The sequence below is a fragment of the Cygnus olor genome, chromosome 10 (genome assembly GCF_009769625.2).
Source record: "Cygnus olor isolate bCygOlo1 chromosome 10, bCygOlo1.pri.v2, whole genome shotgun sequence".
In the NCBI taxonomy this organism is placed as follows: Eukaryota; Metazoa; Chordata; class Aves; order Anseriformes; family Anatidae; genus Cygnus; species Cygnus olor.
This window is the reverse complement of record NC_049178.1, coordinates 12,972,838-12,999,575: the sequence shown is the minus strand read 5'-3', so window position 1 is coordinate 12,999,575 and position 26,738 is coordinate 12,972,838. Positions and strand designations below refer to the sequence as shown.

The window sequence follows — 26,738 nt, the reverse complement described above, 5'->3', positions numbered from 1 at the left end:
ACTAGCAAAATTAATTTATTTGTATATTAGTATCAATACTGGTGAGGACTTATCAGAAAATTGGTTGTTAGGAGCATGTGGAGCTTTTCTATTAACATTTTTTCTAATGTAAAATATACACTAAAATAAAAATATGAAAACCTAGTTCATCTTGGTAGGGGTTAACGTGAAAAAAAAAAAGGTTGCTTAAATGTTGATGCTTGCCTGTTTGCTGTAGGAAGCAGGCCCCGTGTTCAGATTTCACAGGCGTGTGTGTGCCACCTGCACCAGGAACGGGGGGTGCGCGGCCGGTAAGGTGGAGCTGGAGCCTCTGAGTTGAGGACATCAGGGGGTTCTCTGCCATGCTGTGTGTGGAAACGTTGCCTTTGATGTGTCCTCTGTCAAGTGACGCTATATAAAAACAACAAAGGTTAACCTGGGGGCTGGGGGCGCTAAATTCCTGCGTGTCAGCATGTGGGGCCCTTTTCACGTACCCGAGACACGAGGCAAGCTTTCGCAGCACGTATAATTGGGCGGGTGGATTTGAACGAGGGCTGCTAAGAGGAATATCAGCCCTAGGAGCTAATCCTGCGCCCGCTGCTTGTTCCCAGCGGAGGTTTTCAAAGGGAGGGGGCTGCTCTCTCCTGCCTCCCTTCCCTGGTGAGGGAACAGGGGTGTCCCGGAGCTGCTGACAGCGGCTGCGGGCGGAGCAGGGCTGCGACGGGGGCAGGCCCCTTTTCCCCTCACACCAGGCACGCGGCCCAGCGGGCCCACGCGGCCGGGGGGCGGCCGCGAAGAGCCGCCAGCGCCGGTACCGGGCGGGGGGGGGGTGGGGGGGGGGGGGGGGGGGCGAAGCAGCCGGGGCCGTGTCCCCGCCCGGTGACGCAGCACGCCGCCCGGTTGCCGCGGCGACGCGAGGGGCCTGGCGGGCCGCGACGCGCTGATGGCGGCGGCGGCGGCGGCGGCGGCAGGGCCGGAGGGGCCCCCGCTGCCCGGCCCGCCGGGGGGCCGCCCGCGGCCCGTGTGCTCGCGGCCCTACTTCCTCGTGCTGATGGTGTTCGCCCACCTCTACGTGCTCAACGTGCTGGGGCTGCTGCTCTTCGTGCACCTCAGCGCCGGGGACGCCGGGGGCCCGCCCGCCGCCTCCCCCCTGCCGCCGCCGCCGCCCGCCCGCGCCCTGCCGCGCCTGGAGGGCATCAAGGCAAGGCCGGGGCAACCGGGGGGGGGGGAACCGGGGGGGGCGGGTAACGGGGCCGCCGCTCACGGCCGCTCTCCCCGCAGGTCGGCCACACGCAGCGGGTGGAGCTGGTGCCCGGCAGGGCCCACGCCGTGCGCACCCTCAGCCTCAAGCCGCTGCTGTTCGGTGAGTGCCGGGCACCGGGCGCTGCCCCGCGGCTGGGCTCCGGGGCTGTGCTCCCTGAGGGGCTGGGCCCGCGGGGGGGCGGGTACGGGGCGGGCACCCCCCGGGATTTGACCCTGGGGTTTGGAAGGTTGCTTGAAAGGTGGATGGCGAGGCTGGCTGTAAGCTTCATTAAAAGGCCGGTGGCTGATTAAAAGGTTAGCGAGTAATTAAAAGGTTGGTGGTTGATTAAAAGGCTGGCCTCCCAGGCATCGCAGGGTCCCCCTGACCCACCACCCATTCGAAGACGAGGACCTCGAAGAAGCCCCTCGGTGTTAGGGACGGACAGGAGGCGCGCGAGGTTTTGGCAATAAACGGTGGCAAAGAGACTTGGTGCTTCAGTGCCGAGGAGATGAATAATGTCAGAAGTGCTAGACTTAAAGTCTTCCACCGTTCTGCGTCCTGCTCTAGATTTGTCTTTATTTCTGGCTGCCCTGGCGCACACCCGCACAACATCCCTATTTCAGATATTTTAAAGCCGCCTTTACCTTTCTGTGATTCTTGCAGCGGTTGGTAAAGTCTCCCTGATTGATCTCTGTGCTCTGGAAATCCGCTGAGAATATACCAATTAATTTTTGGGGACAAACAATTATGAAGTCCCTATTACTCCAAATTCAGGGAAAACCTGTTGTCTCTGACAAAGATGATGCTGAGTCTTTTAGGTGTTTTGTCAATAATACGAGTTTTCCTCTGATTAAAAATTAACTATACGTGCTGAAAACCTGGCCATAAACCAGATAAGTTTCTTATTAAGGTCCTTTAATGCAACAAGTATCTGTAGGAAATATACAGAGTTCTCTTGTCATTTCTACATAGGTGATACTCCTGGTTTGCAAATTTCTAAGTGGATCTCTGAAAGACATTCATTAAATTGACACACGAACCCCTTGGAAACTGACACACGAATACCCCTCAGCATTCACGAGATTGTTCTAATGGCCAGACTCAGGATCCGGGGTGATCAGGCTGCTTTTCCTGCTCCTGTTTCCACCTTCTCTGCTCCACAGGTACTGCTCATGTAAAAGAGCTGATCCCGACCTGCAAGGAAGGAGCCGAAGCTGATAAAGGCCGGCTGTTCCTGGCAGCAGTAATCCCACAACCTCTGGTGTGTCACTCTGGCACCTCTGTCAGGTTCTGGGGCAGGCTTTGCCCTCTGAGGTTGGCATCAGGGAAAGCTCAAGGGACGGCGATGGACAGTCAATGTTTTAGATCCCCCACAAGTCTGTTCCCTTTTCTCCTCCGATAGGAGGCCCTTATTTAGAAACCTCGACTTGCAAGACCGCTCTTATCTCCCAGATGAACCTGCCAGGAGCCAGCCCTGGCTTTAAAAGACTTCCAGAGACTTCTCTATCTATGCAAACGCCACCAATCTAAACTAACTTTTAAAAGCTAATTATTGCATTGCTGCTGTTTAAACGAGCGGAGGTGTGGATTTAACGTGGCAGTGTTAGACGAAACCAGGAGTCCCTGGCAAAGAGAGGCTCCTGAATTTCTGGGGGTTTCACTTAACAAGAAGTGTTGTGGCGTGCAAGAGCCAATTTAAGGGAGTAAGTGGCTGGTTTGCTTTTAGTAAAGCCGGCTGCAGTGGGACTGCAGGCAGCAGACGGCTCGTTAATGGCTTAATGTGAGCTCTGTGCTTCGGAGCATGGGGCTGGGCACCACCAGGGAACTTGCGGTTTGTTTTTTAAATGTGGGTAAGTCATCTGCATTGAGCCCGAGTGTATTTCACAGAGCTATGCAAAAGTCCCTGCCCTATTTTTTCTCCCCTCTGGCTATGAGACGTCATTTCTAAAGCTTGTAAGTCAGACCATCTGTGCACTTTTTAGTTAGGAAACACTAGTAATCAAATAATCCTGTTAATGGAAAACAAATATCAGACAAAGCCTTTTCAACCTTCGGAGCTTTTACTTGTTCTGTTGTATTTTCAAAATGCAGTCTGTTCGGAGGATCCTGCCCCTGCAGGGACCACCTGGCAGCCGGTTCTGCGGACTGGGCGGCAGTCTGCAAGGCAAGGCAGCAGGGAGGAATAAAAATAAGAAATCTCACTGCGTTTTCCATCTGAGCCTCGGGGAATAGAAGTAATCGCTGCACGAATGTCAGGGCGCAGCTGAATTTCAGTGGGAGCATCGTGAGTGCTAATCTCAGCCCACACCGAATCTGAAGAGGCAATCTCTGCTCGGGCTGTTGGTGTGCTTTACGAGCACAGGGAGGCAATGTGTCTCCACCAAAGCTGGTGGTTCTCTCCACAACTGAGGCTGCCGACTTCTGCACAGGGAAGGACATATTTATCCCCAAAGCTGTTTTTCTCTGTCGTCTCCTTATTTCAGTCCCAAGTTTAATCCAGTGTAGAAAACTTTCCGCGGACAACGCTTTGTTAGACAGCAGAAATCCAACTTGTTTTCTTGTTTGAGGGGTTGCTGTGTTCTGCTTTGTGGTCTGTCGTGTCGAGCTATGGCTGTGTTCACTGCTGAAAGTAATTACAGTCTTGGGAGAGAGAGTGATCTGCAGAGAGCTTCGTGAGGCCGTTTTCTGTCTTTTCTGCATGCAGAGAGAAGGCCAGGAAGATGCGTAACATTTCTGAGGTGGCAGGGAGAAGATCTGCAAAGCAGGGAGTTTCAGGTTGTGCAGAAATACCTGCTGCTGGGCTGGGGCTCCCCTCCGAGCCCCAGGCAAACCGCTGCTGCAAACCAAAGCGGAGCTGTTCCAGCAGCTGAGGTCCCAGCCCTGCTCTGCTCTCTCAAGGCTCTGGTGGTAACTTCAGTAATTCTGCAGTTACCAGAATCTCCTGATCCAAACTGAATTTCTAATGTAAAAAAAGTGTTCCCACTGGAGCAAAAATCCTCATCTCTCTCTGCTGTGTGCCTTTCCTGCTCAAGGAGGGCTGTTTCCTTTTGCCTGTGCAGATGCCCGTGAACGCTCAAGCAGCAAGCTGAAGGGACAGCCTGAAAGACTGCTCAGGAGATGAGGTTCGCATTAATTTTTAAGGGGCCAGGCATTGCCTGGGTGGGTTCCTCTCCCCCTATAATTTACTTCAGGCTGTTCAAAAGTAAAGTATTTGCTCCGTTACATAAAAAGCATCTCTAATCGGTCAGGGAAACTTTAGTATCATTTCTGGACAGAAAGTGAGCCCGCACTCGGGCAAGATCAATGTTATCGTAAGTCCTGGGTTTGCAGAACCTTGAGAGAGCAGTGTGTTAAGGCTGCGTCCGTGAGCTCTGTCTCAGTAAAACAGTTCTAGGGATCTGTCAGGGATCTGTGGTGAGGCCCTATCTGCTGGCTATGACTGCTTTGAATCGCCTAAAAATACCGTGCATCTCCGGAAGACCAACTGCCAGGAAGAGGAGTTTTCTAGCCGTAGGAAAGGGAGCGGTTTCTCCTTGTTGAAGTCGAGGTTTTCAGACCTTCCTGCCAGGCTGCTCGGGGCAGCGGTGATGTTTCCACCTCCGCACTGCCTGGTGCAGGTTCCTGTTCTTCTTCTGCCAGGCGTAGGCCTTGTTCACCACCACCTTGTCGCTCTGCACCTCTCCGCTGACAACGAAGACCCCTGCGTGAGTGCCTCTCATGATGTTGTGGGCGCAGGTAGCGTCTATGTCTAGCCACTGCTGGAGCCTGCCTGGGATCTCGGTTCGGAGGAGCGGGCCGTGCTTCAGGACCTCCACCTTGGAGGGGTCCAGGTCAAAGTCCGAGACTGTTGTGGTCGTGTTCTTCCTGAGGATTCGGATTTTCACCGCTGGAGGGGGAAAAAGAGCTGTTAGTTCTGTTTACATTTCGTAGCTCTCGGCTACTTAAACAACGCACCAATGCGAAGCTTTCTGGCTGTTCCTGTGGTGTGGTGACACCGCCGTCCAACCCCATGTAATTGCAGCGAACCTAGAAAAGTCCTCAGCTGTGGTTAGCGTTCCCAGTACTGAACGCTCTTCTTTTCGCTCTGCTTTTCTCATGAGTGAAGAAGGCACAGCAGCACCGCGGCCCGGGCAGAAACCCTGCAGGAAGCAGCGGCACAAGCAAGTGGATGCACCCAAGTCCTGGGCTCGTGCAAATCACCAGACTTTTCTCTGAGCTGGGATTTTGGGATGACATGGCTGCCAGCTGCCCAGGAATTTAACTTCTTTTGTAAAGGTTATGTGCCTTAATTCAGAAGAATGTCCTGCAAACTTCAGGCCAGCAAACCGAGCAGATTCAGTTCTGCCACCTGCTTGGGCTGGGAGAGGGAGAGTTGCACTACTGGGACGATGGTATTGAAGTTTGAAATCGCTAACGTGGAGTTTGTGAAGGATTTTATGGGCATCCATTGAAAAGCTGGTCTCTGAGAAAACCAGTGCAGTGCTTGTATCTAGCAGACGGGCTGAAAACAAATCAGAGCCCACAGAAAATAAGCAAGACTTCCCCTTCGGTGCTGCATGGATCTGGGTCGTCCTGCTACTTAACGGGTAAGTTGAGAACTGAAAATCTCTGGGATCTGCTGTAAAAGCTGCAGTTCCTCCAAGTCGTGTTTTTGTGGCCAAGCCGCTTTTTGTGCATGCCACTGCTTGGCTGCTGGAGGCAGGGCCAGCGACTGAGAGGAGGAGGAGGAGGAGGAGGAGGAGGAGGAGGAGGAGGTGGGTGCACTCACCGAAGTCGTTGGCGCAGAGGTTTTCCAGGATCTCCCTGGCGGTGCTGGCCTCCTCAAGCTCGCAGTCCTTGCAGCTGGCTCGGGGCACTGCTGCAACAGAAATGTGGTTATACCACCCTTGTCAAACCTCGCTGCAAAAGGCATAAAACAATTTGGCTTGCAGTTTTGAAACAGTGCTTCCTCTGGAGCGACCCAGTCCCCGAGGGACAGCCTGGGCTGCCGGGATGGAAAAGTTTAAGCTCTCTTTGCCGTGGCTGGGGCGGGCACTGCTCGCCGTGCTTTGTTTCGGCTTGCGTCTGTTGCTGCTTGTTGCAGCAGCAGTGAAAGTGTTTAACGAACGGCGGCCGGTTGGGATGAAACCGTAAAGCAGTCAGTGGGGCCAGGTTCCACCTGGTGAGGCTGAAGGGAGGCGTCTGCTCTCCCTGTAGTTTCTGTTGAGTTTCCCACCAGTGTTCGTTACTATCTGGGTGCTTTTTGTCTTTCACAGTCTTCACAATTACAAGATTTTTTCTTGTGTAGCTCATGTCTGCAGAGGATCGTGCCCCTTTGTGCTGTTTCCTAACGTTTAATGGCTTGAAAAACCTTTCTTTCTGCGTGTTTGTGAACCCTGGGTGTAGCAGAAACACCAGGGCTGCAGTGTCCCAGCTCGGCTGGAAGCACCCCTCACCTCCCGGAGGCTGCACACCGTGCACTCCCGTGTCTTTTACAGAGATTTCTCCCCCTGCCCCGAGCCCCGCGGGGTCCGATGGCACCCAGGTGACCGACGAGCACAGCACCCGAGGGAACGAGCTTCAGTCAGCGCTCTGCTCATTCTCTAGTCACAGGGGAGTTCCCCCAGAGAACAAAATTTCCACTTTTGTTTTAAATACAGCTTACAGCCAGAAGCGTTAGGAACACAAACAAGGCACAGGGAAAAAAAACGAGAAAAAACCCTTACTTCTCCTGCTGGAGGAGCTTTCGTCCGTGGAGACTGCCGAGATGCACAGCTCATGGTCTGCAGGAAACTTGTCGCAGTTGAGGATTTCGGGCCAGGGGTAGCCGTAACAAGCCATGACGGGCGCGCAGCTCCTCTTGACGGTCTCGCACAAGCTGCGGCAGGGGTAGATGAGCCTGGGGAGGGAGGCGGGATGGCAGGGAGGGTGGGCTCGCAGCAGCCGGACGGCTCAGCCCCGCCGCCGCGCTGCCTGCCCCACGGGGTTGTGTTGTGCACCGCCGCGCCATGGGCTCTTCAGTGTGCTTGGGGCATGCCAACCCAGGGAGCAAACAACAAAAGGCTGGTTTTTGGTCATCGGACGGGAATTTTATTCCCTCCCTCAGGAGCGTTCGTGTTTCACGCTCAGAGGGAAGGTCCCTGCTGGGTGATCCCGCGTCCCCTCGCTGCGCGGGGCAGCGCTGCCTGAAAGTGGCCACAACGATCGGATTTCACGTGTTTGCTCTCGGGAGGCGAATGCAGTCGTGCTGCTGGGGCTGAAATACTGGCTACGGCTGAAGTAACTCGTAAAAACCTCTTACCTGTCCAAGCAGATCGGGGCAAAGAGGGAGCAGAGGAAAATCCTGGCGTCGGGATGGCACTCCCTAGCCAGCAAGGGCAGCCAGCTGGAAGACTGCTGGATCACTTCGGGCATGGTCTCGTGCTCCAGCAGGTTGGGGATCCTCATCTCGGAGTAGCCGATGTCGTAGCACAGCGCCATGCCCCGTGGGATGGCCGTGCAGCTGGACGACCTCCTCAGGTAGCTCGCCCGGGTCCCCGGGGAGCCCCAGAGCAGCAGGCGCACCAGGAGGCCCGGCAGCCAGCGGCCTCCCCGCCTCGAGGGCTGCCTGCGCCCAGCCGCCTCCATGCTCGGAGCGAGCGGCGCACCCCGGACTGAGCTGCTGCGGACTGCGGGCTGCCTTTTATAGCCTGCGAGCCACCTCCGTGACGATCCATCCTCATTAAGTGCGGCCCTTTCAGAGCCCTCATGGGGAAGACAATGCTCCAATTTTCGTTTGCCAGCGGCCCCGATTGTTTAGATTTTAGCAGGGGTTTGGCTTAGATCAGCAGGTGTGGAAATGAGGGCAGCCGGGGAGGGGTGAATGACTTGGCCGTGTGTCTTGGGGCCCTCTGTTTGACACCAGTGCGCCAACCCATCCCCTTTCTCTCGCTCCGGGATTAGTCATTATTTCATAAAGCCCAATGTTTTCCTCTCTTTTGTTTTTGTTTTTGTTTTTTTTGTAAAAGCAATCAAGTGTTGCTCAAAGTCAATTAGGAGGCATTTGTTTAGCTGGATCTATTGTTGAGCGGGCAGGGAGATAGGATGGTCTCGCAGCCAGAAGTTAACTGTTTCGCAGAGCTGAGGAACTAATTTACAGCTGTGGAGAAAGGCTGTTTGCGCTCCGGATTGCCGGCGCTTAGCTGGAAAGCCCCTCACCTTGCAACCTGCCTGGCAGAGAGCACTTCCTGGCTAACACGATTTGTACTTCGTTACGAAATCCTATTACCACCGCTGAAGAGAGGGATTGTCCTTCCTCCGGCACGTAATTAAGATTCCAGAAGCCGTCATTATTTTAGCCCAGTTTGAGGAAACTGGAAATACTGGGACTGTCGCTTGCCAGCCTGTACGGTTAGCCCTGACCTGGTGCCGTGCCACCGAGTTGATCCCAGCTGGCGGAAGCTCCGGCTCCGAAGCATCCCCTGCTCCGAGGACTCTGTGCTGCCGGTGGCGGAAATTGTTTCCTCAGAGGGTGTTACGGATACAGCCGGCTGCATTGTGTTTCTGGGCCTTCATTTCATTTTCTACAGGGCTAGTTCTGGTTTGTACTTAGCAAGAAGCCAACTGCACAGTGACAGTTGGAGCAGACAGGGTTGAGTTAAGGTCATGGAAGTAATTAACTTTTTTTTTTTTTCCTTTCCCCCTTTGAAGGATTGCTGCTGTGGCTGGGATATAACGTGTCCTCGGCGCACACCTGCAGAAGCTCTGCCGGGCTGCAGTTTAGAGGGCAGGGCTCTGGGTCCAGAAGCACTTAAACCTGTCCTGCTTTGATGGTTGTTCTTTCCCTCTTCAAAAGCCTCAGCAGCTGGGAATGAGGCAGCCGTAGCAGTAACAGGAGCCAGGCAGCGGGATGTCCCCAGCCGCGTAACCACGCTGCGGGACGGGATCTCGCAGTGCTGCGCAAGTGTGTGTGCAGTGCACCGTGCAGCTAGAGATCTCTCAGTCATCCGTGGGGGCTTAATTTAAATTCTCTTAATTAAAATTTGCTTGGGATCTGAGAATTGCATGACTGCTGCTGCTGTCGTGCTGCAAAGTAAAGGCAGTGATACTGGGATGCTGCCTGGGTACGGAGCGTGGCATCCGCAACGTGCAGAGCCTTCCACTTCAGTAACACATTTGAAGATCGTTTTTAGTTGGGGATCAAGGGAACGAATTGGAATAAGTCAGGAAGCTGTCTCTTGCTGTTTGAGTTTCACAGAAGAGCAGCGTGGCAGGTTCCCCCCGAAAGGCATTCGGTTTTTTGCAGATTGCTGCCTGCTCCACGTGAGAGTAAGGAAGCCTGAAACCCTGGCCATCACCGCCTCCACTGCTAAGACTTGTGGGCTCCCTTCCTGTAGAGCAGTAGTTCCCAGACTGCGCTCCACACGTAACCTTTGAAGTGATAATACGCAGCGATATGCCCGTGTTTGTTCTCTCCTTTGTGCATTGTGCTGGTCTGCAAGAAACTTAAGGGCTTGACCCCAGGGTCCAAACATTAAGGAACTGCTGCTGTAAAAATACCCGCCTCCGCCCTCCGGTGTGTGGCGGGTGCTGTTTTAGAGCTCTTCAGGTAGAAGGGTGGGTGTGTTTGAATGTCCCATCCCCCTGACTTGTTAGGAAGTTTCTAAATTTCTGTTTCTTTTTCTCTTTTGGGTGGCCTGCCATTGGTATGGGTCCCACTGTAACAATTCCTCGGTCTCTGTTGCTGCTCACACTTTTCCTGCAGAAATTCCAGACTTCCTGACAGAGGAGGAATGCAAGCTCATCATCCATCTGGCACAGCTGAAGGGGCTGCAGAAGAGCCAGATCCTACCAACGGATGACTACGAAGAAGCCATGGAAATGATAGAGATCAGCCAGATGGACATTTTCAATCTGCTTGACCACAATCAGGATGGGCAGCTGCAGCTCAAAGAGGTAGCGTGGATTTCTTCTTGCTAGGTATCCTCGTGAAGTGAATTTGTACTGTTTGTGCAGCCTGTGACAGGGCTGGCTGTGCCTTCCCACAGCTGGCAGGACATCAGCAAAGTCTCCCATATTAGTGAGCCTGGGAGGAGGATAACGAGCACCCTTGTCCTGTATGGCAGGGTGCACCCGGGCACGTTGAAGGATGTCGCTTCCCAGGCACTCCTCTGGAGGTCAGAGCTTGCTGAGGGCTCTCCAAGATGTTGCTTGGAGAGGAAGTGTTTTGTTCTTAGCCCTTATCTCAGAGGAGTAAAAGCATTCAGTTTTATCGTCAGCAGTTTTACTTTCCCTTCAAGGGAGAGAGCTCTGTCCCCTTCACCTAAGGACTGGTTAACTGAGCCTCAGCAGTCATTTGCCATGACCTAAACTGGAAATACCAGTGCAGATCAGCTGCACGGTGTGTGTGGCTGCCGGGTGATTCCCACTCAAAGCTTTCTGCCGTGATGTGCTGATGCCTGGCTGACTGATGCTCTACAGAGGAGAGCCGGCCAGGCCTCAAGCAGGGAAGTTGTAGGGTTGTGTTAGTACAAGAAACCAGTGCCCGTTGGTTGATCCTTGTCTGAATTTCAGGTGTTGACCCACACCCGCCTGGGGAACGGCAGGTGGATGACTCCCGAAAACATCCGAGAAATGTACACTGCAGTCAAGGCCGATCCTGATGGGAACGGTAAGAGCAGCTCCATGGGAATCCCCGTGTCCTTGGCGTGCTGGACTCCTGACACTGCCCTGCAGGGAGGAGCAAGAGCCATGTCCCTGCCCAGGCCTGTGGGCCGCGGGCTTTAAGGTGCTCCCTCTGCTCCCTGCCTGTTTGCAGGGAGACTTCAGCAGCTGGCTGAGAGCTCTGCTTCCCTGGCAGGGGAGGGTGGCTTTGGTGGATGTGGGGATCACCTTGATCAGCTTTTGGTGCTGACCCCCTTCCCTGCTGCTGCCAGCTCTCTGTATCCCAAGAGGCCACTTCTGCCCTTTGTTCCCCTGGTCTCCCAAGGGCTCCTGCTGGCCCGGACGTGCACTCTAACCTCTGCTGCTCTAATTAGAGCGTCCTCAATTAAGCAACTCTTCATTTCCTAATCAAATTAAGTGAATGCACAGGCTGTGCATGCTCTCTTCCAGTGACCTGGCATTGAGAGCACCAGAGAGGAGCTGCTTTGGAGTTGAAGCAGTACCCGTGTGAATGCCCAAATATCCGGAAGGCACCCCGTGCCCCGGGCTGGTGGCATTCTTGGCAGGGGCAGGAGCGTATGACTGAGTCGTCAGTGGCTTTTCCACCACTGTGGACACGTACAAATGGAAGGTCCTGTTAAAGGGCTCTTGGCAGGGCCTTGTTTCCAGAGTGCTGCTTCCCTCCATTGTTACGCTGGTGCGTGCCACCAAGGGACCAGGTCACAACCTGGATGTGGCACTGCGTCATCGAAGACCACGTGGAGTAAGGGGAAGCAGGGACAGGGAGATGTGAGCAGGATGCTAGAAATAAGACCGGTGGATGATTTGGTTATGATGAGCAGCACCTGAGGAGCTGCCCTAGGCTGACCTCGGGGGCTGGTCCTTCCTCCTGCCTGCGGGTGCTGCGTGCCCGGGAAGCGGCCCCGGCAGCGCGCAGCAGTGTATTTATTGCCTGCACGAGAGGCAGCCTGCTTCTGCTGTCTTCCCACAGGCGTGCTGAGTCTGGAGGAGTTCAAGCAGCTGAATATCCGTGATTTCCACAAGTACATGGGAAGCCAGAAAGTGAAGACGAGCGACTCAGTGCGCAACAGCCAGCACACCTGGCTGTACCAGGGCGAGGGGGCGCACCAGGTCATGAGGTCCATACGGCAAAGGTAAGGGCTGAGCAGCCAAGGGGCGGCTGGGTTTGTGGAGGCGAAAGGAGCACCTGTGCTGGGAGATGCAGTGGCAGACTTGTTAATATTCACACTTCCTAATTGCGTGAAAATCTGGAGTATAAAGAGCGTTGAACGCGGGCATGAAATGGGGAGAGGAGGTTCTCATTAGAACAAGAATTTGTATTGTCCCCTGGAAAAGGAAAAAGAAAAGTCAAACCTTTCAGCATATCCATTCACTTTTGGGAACAGCCTTATAAAACCAAGAAGACTTGGCATTATATGAAATAATTCATTCTAATTAGTAAACGAGCTTACTGGGAGAAACTGCCCCTTTCCAATCCTGTCTGCGTGCCAGTAGTTACTGTCATTTGCTTTAGTTACTCATGCATTTCACTGGAGTCTGTCGTAGCTGCTCAGAGCTGACTGAATAATAAGCACGACTTTGTCTCGAGAAAACCGAGTTAGTTTACTCGTCTGAGTGCACGGATCACAGGGCGTCTCACAGCAGATGGGAGAACCTCTTATCTTTCCCTTCACCTCAGATTTGGTACTGGGAAGAGTTGAAACCCAGCTCGCAGGCCAAATCGTTTAGCTGTGGTGAGTTTCAGATAATTGGCTGGAGACTCGCTCGTTCTTGCGGTGCTGGTCCTCGCCCAGGACATGGGTGGGTAAAATCTGTCCTCAGGCTTGAAAACGGCCGTTGGCCACTCCTTTTCTTCAGCACATTCCAGAGGGAGAATGGGGTCGCATATTGCCTTAATTAGAGCAGACTGTGGCTGCCACTTTCTCCGTGCCAGCTAGCCGGCGCACACAGGCACTGGCATATTGCATTTACCCTCTTCGGTTTGCCAGCGTTAGAAAGCCCCCGTGGACCCGCAGGCACGGTGCTGAAGGACGCTGTTACAATCCTCCGTGGGACTGTGTGGTGCCTGGAGGGGCTTTGCCATCCCGACTTGGTGTGGCGTCCCCCTTGCGCCCACCCCGAGGGCTTCACCAGTCCAAATTCTCAGAGCTGTGAGTGTTCTTTGGCAGGTCTCGAGCGGTACCTGCTTGCCTTGGGGATGATCTCAGATGTAAGCAGCGGAAAAACCCCAGAGCCCTCCGTGCCCCTCTGCCCTGGGGGGAGGCTGTTGAAAAGGCAACAGGGAAAGGTGAGTTAGGTGCCAAGAATATTCCTAGAGCTAGTCTCTCGTTCACTCTCAGCAGGGGCCCTGTGCTTTGCTAACTGTCCCCGAGGTCTGTAGGTGGTGTGCAGGAGTCCAGAGAAGCGATGAGATGGCACATGAAGGCTCCAGGGACACACAAAGGAGGGATCTTTCTGAGCGAGCAAGGTCTTCATGAGAGCAGTCCTGCTGGAGATGCACCCTTCGTTTTTGTTTTTTTATTAACCTTGACGAGGAGTTTCTGAGCTGATGCTGATGGTCTAACAGATCTGTAAGGACCTAGTTATCTCTTGGCATGCTTCCTGCAGCCCATCCGTCTCTCCGGTCTTTTGGGGAAGGGGGGTTTCTTTCTCTGGATGTACTCGGTGCTTCGGGAGTAGCGGCTGACCAGACCGAAGTTGTCCTCCCCTCACCTGCTCTGCTCTCCTCTTCCCAGGGTAATGCGCCTCACTCGCTTGCCCCCCGAGATTGTGGAGCACAGCGAGCCCCTGCAGGTTGTGCGGTACGACCAAGGAGGCCACTACCATGCCCACATGGACAGCGGCCCCGTCTTCCCCGAGACCGCCTGCAGTCACACCAAGCTGGTCGCCAATGAAAGCGCTCCCTTTGAGACCTCGTGCCGGTAAGGCCTGCACATCTGGCCGGGGGGGACTGCAGAGCTCAGCGAGGTCTTGAAAAAAAGCTTTTCGCAATCTGGAACGTATTAGAGAAGAGGTGTGGAGAGTTGTTGCACCTCACCTCGCTTGGGACTCCTTGGTGGGGCTCACAAATGAGCTCTGGAGATTGCTGGGTTGAAGGGGGAGGTGGGCGAATCCCGTGGGGCCAGCCCAAGGAGCGCAGAGTGGTTCTGCAGAGCTGCTGGACTGTCCCCACCTGAGGCTAGGAATGCACCCTCACCGCCGTGATTTGGGATTTTCTCTGTTGTCCTTGTCTTGTCCTTGGGAAAAAAAAATGATGTAAACTGCATGTCTTGTGATGCCTTGGAGGGATGTATGGTGGAGGGCAGGGTGGGGACAGCCCTGTGCATCTCCTGCTGCGGCTGTGTGCCCTGACAGCCACTGCGCTCTGCCTTACAGGTACGTGACAGTGCTGTTCTACCTGAACAATGTGACCGGGGGAGGAGAAACGGTCTTTCCTATAGCTGACAACAGGACGTACGAAGAGATGGTGAGTGAGTCTCTCCTACGTGTTCCCCCGGGGATTCTGAGTCCCACTGTGAGCCTCTGGATTCACTGTAGCTGCAGAAGGGGTGCGTGAGGTTGGAGGACGTTAGCTTTCACAGCCAGAAAATGGGAAAGCTGTGCTCCACGTGCAGTGTTTTTGCTCAGAGGCCAAGGGAAGAGGTCCAGGGCTTTGGCAACTGCAGCTCTTCCCCGCTGAGATGCACAAGGGGTGGTCTTCTGACCTTGCTGCCGTAACACAGGTCCTGCTTGCTTGTATCTGGGCAATTTTCCTCAGACGAGGAAAATCTTGATAAAGATTGATCTCGGGATAAATCTTTCCAGGTATGCTGTGCTGCCGTCAGGCAATGCTTTAAGGAACGAGCGACTGCTCAGAAACAGATCATGGATCTCCAGGGGGCTGAAATCGGCTGTTGCAAATGGGTTGTGAAAGCCCTGTCAGCCTTCAGCTGTTCCTGTGGGGCATTCAAGCCAAGGGCAGGGTGATGGCTGGCAGCAGAGGCAACCCAGTCCGCGCGCTTTGTTCCAGCTCTGTTTACGACACCTTCCCTGTTTTGTTGGTTTTTTTTTGATCAGTCTTTGATCCAGAACGACGTTGACCTGCGAGATACTCGGAAGAACTGTGACAAGGGCAATTTGCGAGTGAAACCTCAGCAAGGCACTGCTGTCTTCTGGTACAACTACCTGTCGGATGGAGAAGGTACAGTTCCCCTTCAAGACTTGGCTCTTGGGGAGGGTAGGACTGCAGGAGGTGACAGCTGTCTTCTGTGGGTTTTGCGGCAGCTGGGAGCTCAGAAGAGAGCCTAAGGGTGGTAGCTGCCTGCTAGTGGGAACTGTAGGGTCTACTTGTCACCAGCTGGCTAGGAGCTTCCTGACTCTGAAAAGCCTTTGTTTATAGGCAGTAGGTCAGTGGCTCCTGATGTCTTTGGGGGACGGGACTAGCTAGCAAACAAAGACCTTGGCTGCACTAGCCATCGCCAGCTGCCTTCCACCCTGCTGTGTGAGCTGAAACTCCTGCTGGAACTTGGTCTGCAATTCAAAGTGTTTCACTGATGTGGTGTTGCCCACAGGGGTGGGGAGGGGAGGCAGACAAAGGCATGGCCATAAGCTCTGCAGCACGGGGAGGCGCAGTCCACCCTGCGCAGGGCTCTGCCGTGCTTGGGGCCGGCTCCTGCTTTGTAGCTCAGCTGCAGGCCGATGATATATCTCCTTAGGGCTGTCTTTCTCACAAAGTGCAGTGCAGTTTTCCCTGACAGCCAGGCTGGGGGATTAACCTCAGTCTTCTAAGCTGTTTGGGGAGCATGACTCCAGAGCATTTCAACGGTGGGTTTTGAGCACTGGCAGGCAGGAATGTAGCATCCCATGTCTTTTGGGAGCAGCCCAGCTAGTTTCCATCTTGAGAAAATCCTCAGCGAGGTCACAGGACCGCTGTTTGTCCCGTTGGACAATAATATCAACACCATCACTGCCCTGCTAGGAGACCCCTGTTGTATTTTTGTGAGTAAATTGTTCCTAAATGGAAAAAGGCTGCAGAAGCCTGCCACAGAAAATCCATGGGATCTCTATTAAGAGAGAGGATTGATTGGAACTGCTGAAACACAATGCATAGCGAGGCCTCGAACCTCTGGCTTCCACAAGCCTTCCAGTGGCAGCGCCCCTCTCTTTGATGCCACCTTCCCCTTTGGGGAAAAGTTGAGAAAAATGGCAGCTGCAAAGCAGAATGCAAGAGCCCCTCGTACAGAGTGGAGACAGAGAGACAATGGGCATCTGGCACATGGGGAGCTCAACCTGGAAAACCTCGTGTTCTAGGATGGGGTAGAGCGAAGGTGGAGGAGCACCAGGAGGAGCTGCCTGAGAAGAGCCAGCTCCTGGCTTGTAGCTCGGTGACTCCCTACAAGCGCTGCGGTTTGGGAGCGGCGTCAGCGTTCACCCGCGCTGCCTCCTAACGGCGCGTTGCTCCCGCAGGCTGGGTGGGAGAGCTGGACGACTTCGCCCTGCACGGGGGCTGCCTGGTCACGCAGGGCACCAAGTGGATCGCCAACAACTGGATCAACGTCGACCCCAACCGCAGGCGGCAGCAGCGGTTCCAGCAGGAGATGGAGCGCTACGGGGGGCCGGGGGCCGGGGCCGGGAGCCCGGGCGAGTGGACCGTGGACGAGGCCTACGGGGGGGCGCACGTGGAGCTGTAGGCGCGGGGCGGCGGGCACCGAGCACGTGGCTTTTTCCCGCGCCGGCCGGGGGCGGGGCCTCGCGGCGCGCCAATAAAAGCGTGCGGGGGAGGGCGGCGCCTCCCGGCCATGGAGTCGGTGGCGCTGGTGGCGCCGGTAACGGCGCTGGAGTTCGCCGGGGACGTGCTGCTGGCGGGTGAGGGGCCGGGGAGCGGGCCGGGGACGGGGCTGGGGTCGGGGCCGGGGAGCGGGCCGGGGCCGGGGCCGGGGATGGGGATGGGGCCGGGGCCGGGGCCGGGGCCGGGGCCGGGCGGTGGCTGACGCGCTGTCCGGCAGGCACGGGCCCGGAGGTGGCGGCGTTCCTGCTGACCGGCGGCGGCGTGGCGACGGCGGCGGGGCGGCGGAGCGTGCTGCGTGAGGCCAGCGTGCTGGGGCTGCGGGCCGAGCCGGCCGGCGGGGGGGGTTCCGCGGTGCGGGTGGCGGCGTTCGGCGGCCGCTGGCTGGCCGTGCTGGCCGTGCGCGGGGGGCGCGCCGGTACCGGGGGCTCCCCGCGGCTGGCGGCGTGCGGCGGCGGGGCGGCGCGGCGGCTGGGGGAGCGGGTGTGGGAGGCCCGCTGGGCGCCGGGGGGGCGGCTGGCGCTGGCGCTGGGCGGCGGGGCCGTGGCGCTGTACGAGTGGCGGGGCGGCGGGCGCTGGCTGCGGCAGGCGCGGTGCGGCGGGGCCGGGGCGCTGCGCTGCGCCGTGCTGGCGGGGACGGGCTGGGGGCGGCTGGCGCTGGCGGCCGGCACGGCGGCGGGGGCCGTGGTGCTGTGGCGGGCGGCGGAGGCGGAGGAGCCGCGGCGGAGGCTGCGGGGGCACCGGGGCGCGGTGCTGGCGCTGAGCTACGCGGCGCCGCGGGGGCTGCTGGCCTCCGCCTCCGAGGACCGCAGCGTGCGGCTCTGGGCCGTGGGCGAGCTGGGGGGGGGCGGCGAGGCCGCGTGCCTGCTGCTGTGCTACGGGCACGGCGCCAGGGTGGCCGCCGTGGCGCTGCGGGGGCCGAGCCCGGTGAGCGCCGGGGAGGACGGAGCCTGCCTGGAGTGGGGCGGCGGCGGCGGCGTGCGGCGGGCGAGGCGCGGGCACCGCGGGGCCCTGCGAGCCCTGGCCCTGCGCCCCGCCGGGGGGCGCCTCGCCACCGGGGGCGCCGACGGCGGAGCGCGGCTCTGGAGGCCCCGGCGGGAGGCCCCGAGCCCGGCGCCGGTGGCGCTGGGAGCCCCGGGGCGGCCGCGGGCCGTGCGGCTGGCGGGGCCCCGGCGGGTGCTGGCGCTGGGCGAGGCGGGCGGGCTGGAGGCGTACGAGGAGGCGGCGGGGCGCTGGGTGCCGCTGCTCGGCCCCGCCGCCTCCTGCGGGCCCCGCGGGGTGCTGGCCGTCACCCCCCTGCCCGGTGGGACCGACGCGCTCTGCGCCCTGGCCGGTGGCCGCGGGCGTCTCCTCGTCTTCGCCCTCGGCCAGCCCGAGCACGCCGCCAGGCTGAGGCTGTTCGAGGGGGCCGTGCTGGGGCTCAGCTGGGCCCCCCGCCCCGGGCTGCCCCCCGCCGCTGCCGCCGCTCTGCTGGCCTCCGGTCCCCACGGGGAGATGCTCTGGATGGACGTCACCCGCTGCCCCGGGCGGGCGCCCTCGGTTCGGCTGATGGGGCGCTACCGGCTGCCCCCCTGCAAGCAGCGCTGGCACACCTGTGCCGTTTTCCTGCCCCAGGGAGGGCTGCTGGTGTGCGGGGACCGCCGGGGCTCCCTCCTCCTCTTCCCCTGCAGCAGCTCCCCGGGGACGGACACGGAGAACACCGGCACTGCCGACAGAGGTTCCCCGGTTGGTGAGGACTCCGAGAGCGAGTCGGAGCCCTCTTGTTTTTCACACAATGGGGGGCTTCCCCTTGAGGAACCTCTGTCCGTGCTCTTTGGGCTGCACGGGAAGGCAGGGGTCACCTCGGTGACCTGCCACAAGGACTACCTCTACAGCACGGGCCGGGACGGCTGCTACCGCCAGCTGCGCCTGCAGGGCCAGCGGCTGGAGGTCTTGTGGAAGCACAGGCCCTGCAAAGGGCTGCAGTGGATCGAGGAGCTGCGCTTCGCCCCCGGCGGGGACCTGCTCGTGCTGGGATTTCACGCCGACAACTTTGTGGTGTGGAGCACCAGGACTGGGGAGAACCTCCACTGCATCCCCTGCGGAGGAGGACACCGCTCCTGGAGCTATTGCAGCAGCCCCTCGGCCGAAACCTTCGCCTACATCAAGAGCGGGGACGTGATGCTCTACAGCAGCGAGGCCGAGCCCTGCGAGCAGCAGGTGCTGCTGGAGTCCCTGCACGGGCGGGAGATCGCCTGCGTGCGGCGCCTGGGGGCGGTGCGGGCACCCGGCCACGGCCCCGTTAACGTCTTTGTCACCGGCAGCGAGGACACCACGGCCTGCGTGCTCACGCTCAGCGAGCGATCCCGCGCAGCCGTGCCCCTCGCCAGGCTCAGCGACCACATCTCCAGCGTGAGGGCGCTGGCGCTGGCCAGCCCTGCGCGGCCCGACGCGGCGGACCTGTCCACCCTCTTGTTCTCGGCGGGCGGCCGGGCGCAGATCGAGTGCTACCGGCTGCTGTGCACCGCGGACCTGGCCTCCGAGAGCACGGTGGCCTGCCAGGTCGTCCACGTGGCCTCCCACCGGCTGGACGAGCACTGGGACCGGATGAAAAACAGGCACAAGCTCGTCAAGATGGACCCGGAGACAAGGTGATGCTCGGTGGCTGCCTGAGGCAGATACAGCTTCAAGGGGCTTTGGGGTTAGGGAAAGGCTCGGTCCTTGGGACCACCGAGGGCCCAGGGCTGTGACCCACGTTGGGCTCGGGCTGCTGTGCTGTGTTCCCTTTCCCCTGGGGCAGCAGGCGTCACCTGGGCGTGGAGCAAGTGTTTTGTGTTTGCCCAGGTACATGTCCCTCTCGGTCGTGCCTGGGACCGCCACCGAGCAGCTGCCGGCACCCTGCAAGTTCCTGGCCGCCGCGTGCAGCGACGGATCCGTGCGGTGAGGAGCCGCTGGCGGGCTCAGCTGCCAGCTCCGCGCCAGGAGCAGGGCGGCACCTCGCAGGGAGCGGGCACGGAGAGGTGCTGGGAGCCCCCTTCTCCCAGCGCTGACCCCCCCCCCGCTCCACCGCAGGCTCTTTGTGCTGCTGGAGGCCCCCCAGAAGCTGGCGCTCGTGGCGGAGTCGTTTCACCACCAGCGCTGCGTGCTGAAGGTGGAGGCGTTCCTGCACGCGGGGGCAGGAGGGGAGAGGTGAGTCCTGAGCACAAGGACAGCGCGCAGCACCGGGGCTTTGGGGAGAAGTCTCGTCGAGGCTGGTGGAAAGGGACGGAGCGCTCATCCTTGTGGCGTCTGCGCAGCAGGGACGGGAGATGGCAGCGGGGCTGGCGGAGGGAAGGGGGAGGTTGCTCCGTCGTGGCAGCGGGGCCGTTCTGCTGGGTCCCCTGGGTGGCAGCGGGGACCTGGGGGCTGTCTGTCAGCGCTCTGAGCTGTAGGGTGGTGGCTCAAGTCTCCCTGAACACCTCCCTTTTAGGAGACACCTCCTGTGCAGTGCTGCCACCGATGGCAGTGTCGCCTTCTGGGACATCACCGCCTCCGTCTGGGAAGCTGCGGATGCCCTGCACCACGCCGAGGGAGAGGTGCAGCCCCTGGGTGAGTGCAGCCCCTCTCCTGCCTCCCAGGGGATGGTGCGAGGCCGTCCCAGCAGCTGCTCTGCTCTCTCCAGCCACGGGGAGCCTTCCGTCCTAACAGAGCCTATTTTCCTAGCCCTGGGCACCCCGCTGCTCACCGTCATGGCTCACAGCTGCGGCGTGAACAGCCTCCACATCCGAGAGCTGCCGGAGGGACGGTTCCTGGTGGCCAGCGGCAGCGACGACGGCTCCATCCACGTCTGCCTGCTGGAGGTGGCGCTGAGCGCCGACGAGGCCGCGCCGGAGCCCCGCCTGCGTGTCCTGGAGCGGGTCTCGAGGCCCTGCGCCCACGCCGCCCACGTAACGGGGATCAGGGTGCTGCGGCCAGACCTGGTGCTCTCCGCCTCTGTGGACCAGCGCCTGACCCTGTGGCGCCTGGACCGGGGCAGCCTGGAGGCGCTGAGCACCACCTTCTTCCACGTGCCCGACCTGGCCGAGCTGGACTGCTGGGAGGCGGCGGAGGCAGGCGGGGAGCGGCGCTGGTACTGCGTGCTCTGCGGGCAGGGCCTGGAGCTCCTGCGCTGCGCCGCCCCGGGCACCCCATTGCAAGGCGACGCCCAGTAAGAGGGGAGGCGCGCAGCACATCCCGCTCCCAGCTGCGCCCGTGCGGTGACAGCGGGCGTTCTGTCACCGCGGCCCCTGCCCGAGCCTGGAGCTGGGGGGGGGGGCTCAGTCCCTCGGGGATAGCACAGCCGCGCCTGGGTGACTCCAGGCTGGGGGCTCAGGGGGGAAGGCAGCTGTGGCCTGTCCCTGACGGCTCTCCAGGCGCTAAAGGAAGAGCAAGGCCACCGGGGCCTGCCCTGCCCAGGAGGGTACGAGCTCCCTCCTTTCTCCTCCCAGGGCAAGGGGGTGTCTTTCCAGCCCTGGTCCTAGAGAGGAGGCTGCTCAGGACAGCGCTGAGCACAGCTCTGCACTGCCCACACCCCTTCAGGCAGTGCTCAGCAACTCCAGGGCTTGTGCTGGCGGGGGCTGTGGTCCGGGTGCAGTCCCACCACCCCGCAGAGCCCCGTGCTGTGCTCTTGGGGCATCGGGCTGCACGCAGGCGCTGCTCTGCCCTGCTCCCTGCAGCGGGGCAGTGGTGTGGGAACAGGCGGCAGCACAGCTCTCCTGCCCTGCGCTCAGCACAGCCCCTTCCCCAGTCCCCACACCCGTGTCCCTCCCGGCCGGGTCAGACACGCAGCACTTGTCCAGCAACGACTGTATTGGACGTACTGGACCAACTGGAGCGTTGGCAGCCCTCGGGCCGCAGGAGCTCTCCGCCAGCAGAGCTGCCCTTCAATAAATGGCTTTGGAGATCGGTGCCTGGTGCTGTGGGTGTGCTGGTCCCCTGGTGCGCCCCGGGACGCTGCAGGCTCTCATCCCCAGCAGGCGGGTGGCAGGCTCGCCCATCGCCCACGCTGGGCACAGCTACGGGGTGCGTGTCTAAAACCCTCAGACCACGGTCTGGGAATGGGGAAGCACCGCTACGGGGTTCAGGTGTGCCTGGACTCTCCAGCCGTAGCCCTCAGGCAGCCCCGTGGCCTGTCCTTCCCCTCGCGGGGCTGGTGGCTGTCCCTCCGCGGTGCCACTCCTCAGAGGTGGCTCAGATCTGGCTGAGAGGAGGGAGGTGCAGAGTCGCCAGGGCACGGTGGAACAAGTCTCTCACCGCTCCCAGCAGCTGGAGGCGGGCAAACATCTGGTCAAAGAGGTGAGGGAAGGGCTCCTGCAAGGAGAAGGGCAGTGGCACGGGGTGGTGGCCGTATTTCCTGACAGTGCTGCCTCTTCACCCTGCTTCCATGTCCCTGAGGGGCTCTGCAGGGCCGTCACACTGCTGGCACCCGGCAGCCTGCTGCCAGCGCAGCCACCCCACAGCTTGGTCCCGCCCTGGGCATGACTACAGGGCTGCAACCCTCCAGCAACCAGCCGGGGCCATTCGACTCACCCCGAGAACGTGGACCCGGTTGTAGTAGGAGCTGAAGTCCATGCTGAGCTGGATCAGGAACTTGCACACCTGCAACACGGAGCTCGTGCTAGTAAAGGGGTCTGGCCAGGCTGGAGCCATCCCGTGCAGCTGTCTGCCGTCTCCCCCAGGGATCCCCCTCAGCACCCACCCTGCGGGCGCGGGGCCTTGCCCAGGGGTGGGGCTCTCGGAGCACCTACGGGCGCGCTGGCACGCGGCACTTACTGCCTCGGTGTTGGCTGTGATCCGGAGCCCCTTGCTGGGTGCGGGCAGCTGTGCTGCTTGCTGCAAGACTTCGGGGAAAGGCAGGAGGTAGTTGAAAAGCAGGAGCCATTCTCCCTGCGAAAGGCGTACACCCGTCAGAGAGGGCCAGGAGCAGCCATCCCGGGGAGCTGCGGGCACGCAGGTCTCCGCGGGCCCCATCCCTCTGCACTCACCTCTTCCCGGAGGCAGGAAAAGTTCAGTGTGGCTGCTGGTGGCAGAGGCGGGTACGTTCCTGGAAAGGAGGGGGGAGACCGCGGTTGTGGCCAGAGAAGCCTCCAGGCGCGAGGACCAGCCCAGGGGCAGCTGTTAGGGGAGGGGGCGGCAGGGCGGGCGCTCACCCTGCTCCACAGCCCGCAGGTAGGTGTCGAAGAGCGTGGCCAGCCGGGCACAGTTGTACATCACGAAGGCGCCGCTCTTGGTTCCCTTTGTGGAGATGCTGCTGGCCTCCAGGTCCAGGGTGAGCTGCGGGCAGGGGTGAGCTGCGGGCCGGGCTGCGTGGCATGGAGCCAGCCCTGCGCCTCCCACAGGGGGAGCTGAGCTGTCCCCACCAGGCAGAACACGACCACCTGCGTGCTGAGCACCGTGCCCATACCCTGCGCATCCGCTGCTGCACCCCGTGGAAACCCAACCCCTGCCCGAGCTCAGGGCAGCCAAAGGGTCTGCGCAGTGCCTCCCCTCACCCCGTGCTTCGCGTCCCTCTGCTCCTGCTGCTCCTCCACCTGGGCCCTGCTCCCGCCGCCCGCCTGCCCCGCTCTGCGCAAACCACGGCGCTCGTGGGCGCCCTACCTGGCTGCGGTGCGCGGTGCTCAGCAGCTCAAACCTGATGGCAGCCGCCGTCAGGGTGTCGATGACCTCAGTCCAGGCCTCATCTGCGGGAAACGCGGGGGGTGGCGTCAGGCACAGCTCGCTGCAGCCCCGGCGCCCAGGCAGGAAACCTCCGCTGGGGCCGCGGGGCTCTGCTGAGGCTGGGCTGCGGGCTGGGAACCACGGCGCCTCCCCAGCCCCGGCCCCTCAGGCTCTCACCTTGCGCGAGCTCCCCGTACTTCAGCACGGAGGCGTCGTACATCTGGCGCTTTCGGAGCCTGGGAGGAACGCGTGCTCAGAGCCGCCGCCCCCTTCCAGCGTGCGCCCCCCCCCCCCCCCAGTCTTCCCCCAGCCTCCCCCAGCCCTGCTGCAACACCGAGCCAGCCAACCAACTGCACGCAGAACCCGCCCGCAGCAGGCCAGGGACAGCAGCGCTGCTGCTAGCAGCGGTGAAAATGCTGCTGCGCTGGGTCCAGGCCCTGCCTTTTGGCTTTAGAAGGGCTGCCCCCATGCCAGGGCTGTCTGCTAACGCGGGGAGGCAGCAGCTCAGCTCCTGTCCACTGGCAGGGCCAGAGCAGCACTGCGAGAGGGGGACGCTGAGCCTGGGGAGGGCAAAACAGTTGTTCTCCTCCTTCCCCTGCCCCGTCCTGCATCTCCAGTCCTCTAGAAATGGCGCCGGGGCACAGAAAAGCAGAACAGAGGAACTTGGGGTTGCACAGGATTCTCCCTGCACCACCAGGGAGCTCTGCAGGGCCAAACGGCACAGCACAAGACTCGTCAGGCTAGCAGCACAACGGGCTCCTTGCTCAGCACCAACTTACTGAAAGTACTGGTCTGCCCCGATGGGGAACGAGGGGTTCGTCACCTTCACTGGCCCACAGACAAGGTGCTTCTGAAAGAGGGAGGAGGTCAAAGGCTCAGCGTCAAAGGCTCAGAAGCTCTGCTGAAATGCGGCGCAGGAAGAACCGCGCCTGCAGAGCTGCCAGGGAAACCTCTGTTCGCATCATGGGAACAGGTGCCACGGGAAAAGGGGAGGCTGCTAAAACACAGCACTGCATTCAGTTAAGAACAGTCCTGTTCTAGCTGCGTCCCCGCAGTTTTCTCCTGTTCTTCCTTCTTTAGTGCTAAAATGCCAAGGGAATGGGCACTGCTCCACTGCCCAGCCAAGAGCAGGGGGGCTGCCAAAGGGAAAGGAACACTTGCAAAGGTGCGAGGCTGGGCCTCAGCATCCACTGCAGAGGTTGAAGACGGGCTGCCTCGGCACAAGGACGCAGGGGGCCACAACGAGGAAGGTGTGAAATTCCTCACCTGCGAAGCTGTGTGGGCTCCTGGATCCAAAATCCTCCAGAGCAGGTCCATCTGCTGCTGCTGGAATTCCTCCTCGCAGCTCACCACGTGCACGACGCTGCAGCGGCTCCCTTGGCCTCCAGCCTGCGGCAGAGCACAGCAGCGAGTTCAAGCGCTGCCACGTGACAGAAGGGAACATCTGGAGAGCGATCGCCGGGCAGCACCGCGGGGTCACTCACCGTGCACTGCAGAACGGCCTGCTGCAGCTCAGCCAGGGACCGCAGCTTCCCCTCTGTCACTGAAAGGAGGAAGGACACTCAGAGTGGGACAAAAGGCTCATCTCCCACCAGCTGGGTCTGCCTCAGGCTGTCTGCGTTTCTGGCTCAAACCAGATTGAAAGGGAGTAAAAGGAGGAAACAATCTGAATCTAAACGCCCGTTATTCTCTGTAAAAAGAACTAGAGAAAACAAACGGGCCTTTTGCAGCCTTTCCCCCTGCCGTTACACCAGACGCCGTCCACGTAAGGCTCACCTAGGAGGACATCCAGGTTGGGGTCGTAGCCCGCCAAGCCCTGCTGCTCCACGAAGCTCTTCAGGTGCACTTTACAGATGACTTCCTCGGGCAGCGAGGCCGCGCCTGGCTCACACGCTGCGGCGTAGGGACAGCGGCCGAGCGCTTGCTTCAAGGCCGAGACAGCGTCGGGGCTGGCGGCACCGCCGGAGGGCCACTCCACGCGGAGCTGCCGCAGGACCTCCAGGCTCCCCTGGTTGCTGACAGCAGGGACCAGGCGGGCGCCGACCCTGCGGGCGAGCAACAAAAGCGTGCCAGCTGCGCGGCAGGGACGGCGCGGGCGGGGACGCGGGGGCGAGGCACTCACCCCTGGGCGCGCAGCAGCTGGGCCAGGTGGTCGGCGAGCAGCACGGGCCGCAGGTGGCGGGGCGCCAGGGCGGCGGGGCCGCGCAGGGCCGGGCAGTGCAGCACCACCGCCTCCGGCCCCGGCCCCGGCCCCGGCCCCGCGGCGGGCGGGGGGGCCGGGCCGGGCGGGGGGCCCAGCAGGCGGCGGAAGGCCTCGGGGCGCCGCAGCTGCACGGCCAGCCCCGCCGCCGTCTGCTGGCAGCCCCGCACCGCCAGCACCCCGGGGCCCGACGCTGACGTCACGCCCGCGATGACGGCAGCGGGCACCTGCGGGGCGAGAAGCGCGGGGGTCGGGGCTCCGCACGTGGCGAGGCCGCGCCCCCTGGCTCGTAAACGACGCCCCTTGGGTGGAGGCCGCGCCCCCGGCCCCCAGGCCCCGCGGCCTGCCCGCGGCCCGCCCGCCCCGCCGCCTACCTGCCCCCCGGTGAAGGCGGCCCTTAGCGCGGCCCGCGGCGCCAGGAAGTCCCGGTGCCGCAGGTTGCGGGCGCTGCTCTCCTTCACCCACAGCGCCGCCGGCCCCCCCAGCGCCGCGTTCAGCGCCCGCAGCGTCGCCGCCACCGCCGGGCGGCCCTCGGCCGTCTCCATAGCAGCCCGGCCGCCGCTTCCGGTGGCGGGGCGGAAGTGACGACACCAAGACCCCCGCCCGAGCAGCGGCGCGGCCGCCATGTTGAGCGAGGCGCGCGGCGCGGCCCGGCGGCCATCTTGGGCGCTGCCCGGCGGCCATCTTGGGGGCTGCCGGCGCGGCGGCGCCACGTTGGGTGCGGCGGGCGGCGCGGCGGCGCCGTGCCGGGTGCGGCGGGCCAACGCCTGGAGGGGGGGGCGCGGCCACAACGGGGGGAGCCGGGCGCGGCCCCAGCAGGCCGGGGGGGCCCGGGGGGCTGCGGGCGTTTGGCCCTGCGGCACGGGGATCCCGCGGGGCTGAGCCGGCCCGGCACGGCCCGGCCATGGCGGGGTGGCGGGGAGGGTGCGGGGCCCGGAGGGGAGCCCCCAGGGGAGCCGCAGGCAGCGCTGCGCTGGGCGCCCCGAGCCCCGGTGCTGCGCCTCCCGCACGGCGCCCGCCCAAAGCCGGCTGGGGGCGGCAGGAAGCGAAAGCGAAAGCGGCCGCGCCGCGTGCCCACACGCTGCCGACACGGAGCCTCCGGGCCTCGCAACCGGGGCGGCGAAACGGGGCGCGGGGCTGCGCGCCCCATCGCGTACCCCCCGGCTGCGGTGGGGACCCGCCGCCTGCAGCCCCGCTCCTTATCAGCCCCCCAGCAGCGCGGCCTGGCAGGAAGGAGATGGAAGCGACCGGCTCCC

General features: G+C 61.0%; 4 protein-coding genes across 5 annotated transcripts; 2 read left to right on the top strand and 2 right to left on the bottom strand.

Annotated features, from left to right (window-relative positions):
* The first annotated feature begins 922 nt into the window (after positions 1–922).
* On the top strand, positions 923–16,646 carry P4HTM (prolyl 4-hydroxylase, transmembrane). The gene is made up of 9 exons (XM_040569133.1): positions 923–1,180; positions 1,261–1,342; positions 9,945–10,135; positions 10,754–10,850; positions 11,835–11,997; positions 13,600–13,785; positions 14,240–14,330; positions 14,921–15,044; positions 16,310–16,646. Exons 1-9 carry the CDS (start codon positions 923–925, stop codon positions 16,531–16,533), a joined length of 1,416 nt encoding a protein of 471 aa, XP_040425067.1. The 3' UTR covers positions 16,534–16,646.
* Positions 3,276–9,938, bottom strand: LOC121075256 (secreted frizzled-related protein 5-like). Of its 2 annotated transcripts, XM_040568290.1 has the most exons (4): positions 7,503–9,938; positions 6,928–7,100; positions 5,991–6,077; positions 3,276–5,108 (listed from the first exon to the last, which is right to left on the bottom strand). In XM_040568290.1, exons 1-4 carry the CDS (start codon positions 7,826–7,828, stop codon positions 4,774–4,776), a joined length of 921 nt encoding a protein of 306 aa, XP_040424224.1. In that variant the 5' UTR covers positions 7,829–9,938; the 3' UTR covers positions 3,276–4,773. The 2 variants fall into 2 exon arrangements, with proteins under 2 accessions (XP_040424224.1, XP_040424223.1); XM_040568289.1 differs by lacking the exon at positions 7,503–9,938 and having other exon boundaries at positions 4,979–6,080; positions 6,928–7,455.
* WDR6 (WD repeat domain 6) lies at positions 16,642–21,528 on the top strand. The gene is made up of 6 exons (XM_040569132.1): positions 16,642–16,708; positions 16,849–19,258; positions 19,452–19,547; positions 19,680–19,796; positions 20,077–20,195; positions 20,310–21,528. The coding sequence occupies exons 1-6, from the start codon at positions 16,642–16,644 to the stop codon at positions 20,795–20,797; spliced, it is 3,297 nt and encodes a 1,098-aa protein (XP_040425066.1). The 3' UTR covers positions 20,798–21,528.
* DALRD3 (DALR anticodon binding domain containing 3) lies at positions 21,417–26,110 on the bottom strand. The gene is made up of 13 exons (XM_040568280.1): positions 25,857–26,110; positions 25,405–25,709; positions 25,059–25,327; positions 24,767–24,825; positions 24,549–24,671; positions 24,062–24,132; positions 23,460–23,518; positions 23,223–23,305; positions 22,775–22,898; positions 22,610–22,668; positions 22,398–22,511; positions 22,155–22,223; positions 21,417–21,935 (listed from the first exon to the last, which is right to left on the bottom strand). The coding sequence occupies exons 1-13, from the start codon at positions 26,106–26,108 to the stop codon at positions 21,816–21,818; spliced, it is 1,707 nt and encodes a 568-aa protein (XP_040424214.1). The 5' UTR covers positions 26,109–26,110; the 3' UTR covers positions 21,417–21,815.
* Positions 26,111–26,738: the final 628 nt, after the last annotated feature.

Coding starts and splice junctions, on each gene's coding strand:
- P4HTM (XM_040569133.1), top strand. CDS start 923: ATGGCGGCGGCGGCGGCGGCGGCGGCAGGGCCGGAGGGGCCCCCGCTG. Junction 1,343..9,944: donor CCTCAAGCCGCTGCTGTTCG/GTGAGTGCCGGG, acceptor CTTTTCCTGCAG/AAATTCCAGACTTCCTGACA. Junction 10,136..10,753: donor GGCAGCTGCAGCTCAAAGAG/GTAGCGTGGATT, acceptor TCTGAATTTCAG/GTGTTGACCCACACCCGCCT.
- LOC121075256 (XM_040568290.1), bottom strand. CDS start 7,828: ATGGAGGCGGCTGGGCGCAGGCAGCCCTCGAGGCGGGGAGGCCGCTGG. Junction 6,078..6,927: donor AAGCTCCTCCAGCAGGAGAA/GTAAGGGTTTTT, acceptor CTGTTGCAGCAG/TGCCCCGAGCCAGCTGCAAG. Junction 5,109..5,990: donor CCTCTGCGCCAACGACTTCG/GTGAGTGCACCC, acceptor TTCCCCCTCCAG/CGGTGAAAATCCGAATCCTC.
- WDR6 (XM_040569132.1), top strand. CDS start 16,642: ATGGAGTCGGTGGCGCTGGTGGCGCCGGTAACGGCGCTGGAGTTCGCC. Junction 16,709..16,848: donor CGGGGACGTGCTGCTGGCGG/GTGAGGGGCCGG, acceptor GCTGTCCGGCAG/GCACGGGCCCGGAGGTGGCG. Junction 19,797..20,076: donor GCGGGGGCAGGAGGGGAGAG/GTGAGTCCTGAG, acceptor CCTCCCTTTTAG/GAGACACCTCCTGTGCAGTG.
- DALRD3 (XM_040568280.1), bottom strand. CDS start 26,108: ATGGCGGCCGCGCCGCTGCTCGGGCGGGGGTCTTGGTGTCGTCACTTC. Junction 24,672..24,766: donor AGGCCGTTCTGCAGTGCACG/GTGAGTGACCCC, acceptor GCTCTGCCGCAG/GCTGGAGGCCAAGGGAGCCG. Junction 23,519..24,061: donor GGGGCAGACCAGTACTTTCA/GTAAGTTGGTGC, acceptor CGTTCCTCCCAG/GCTCCGAAAGCGCCAGATGT.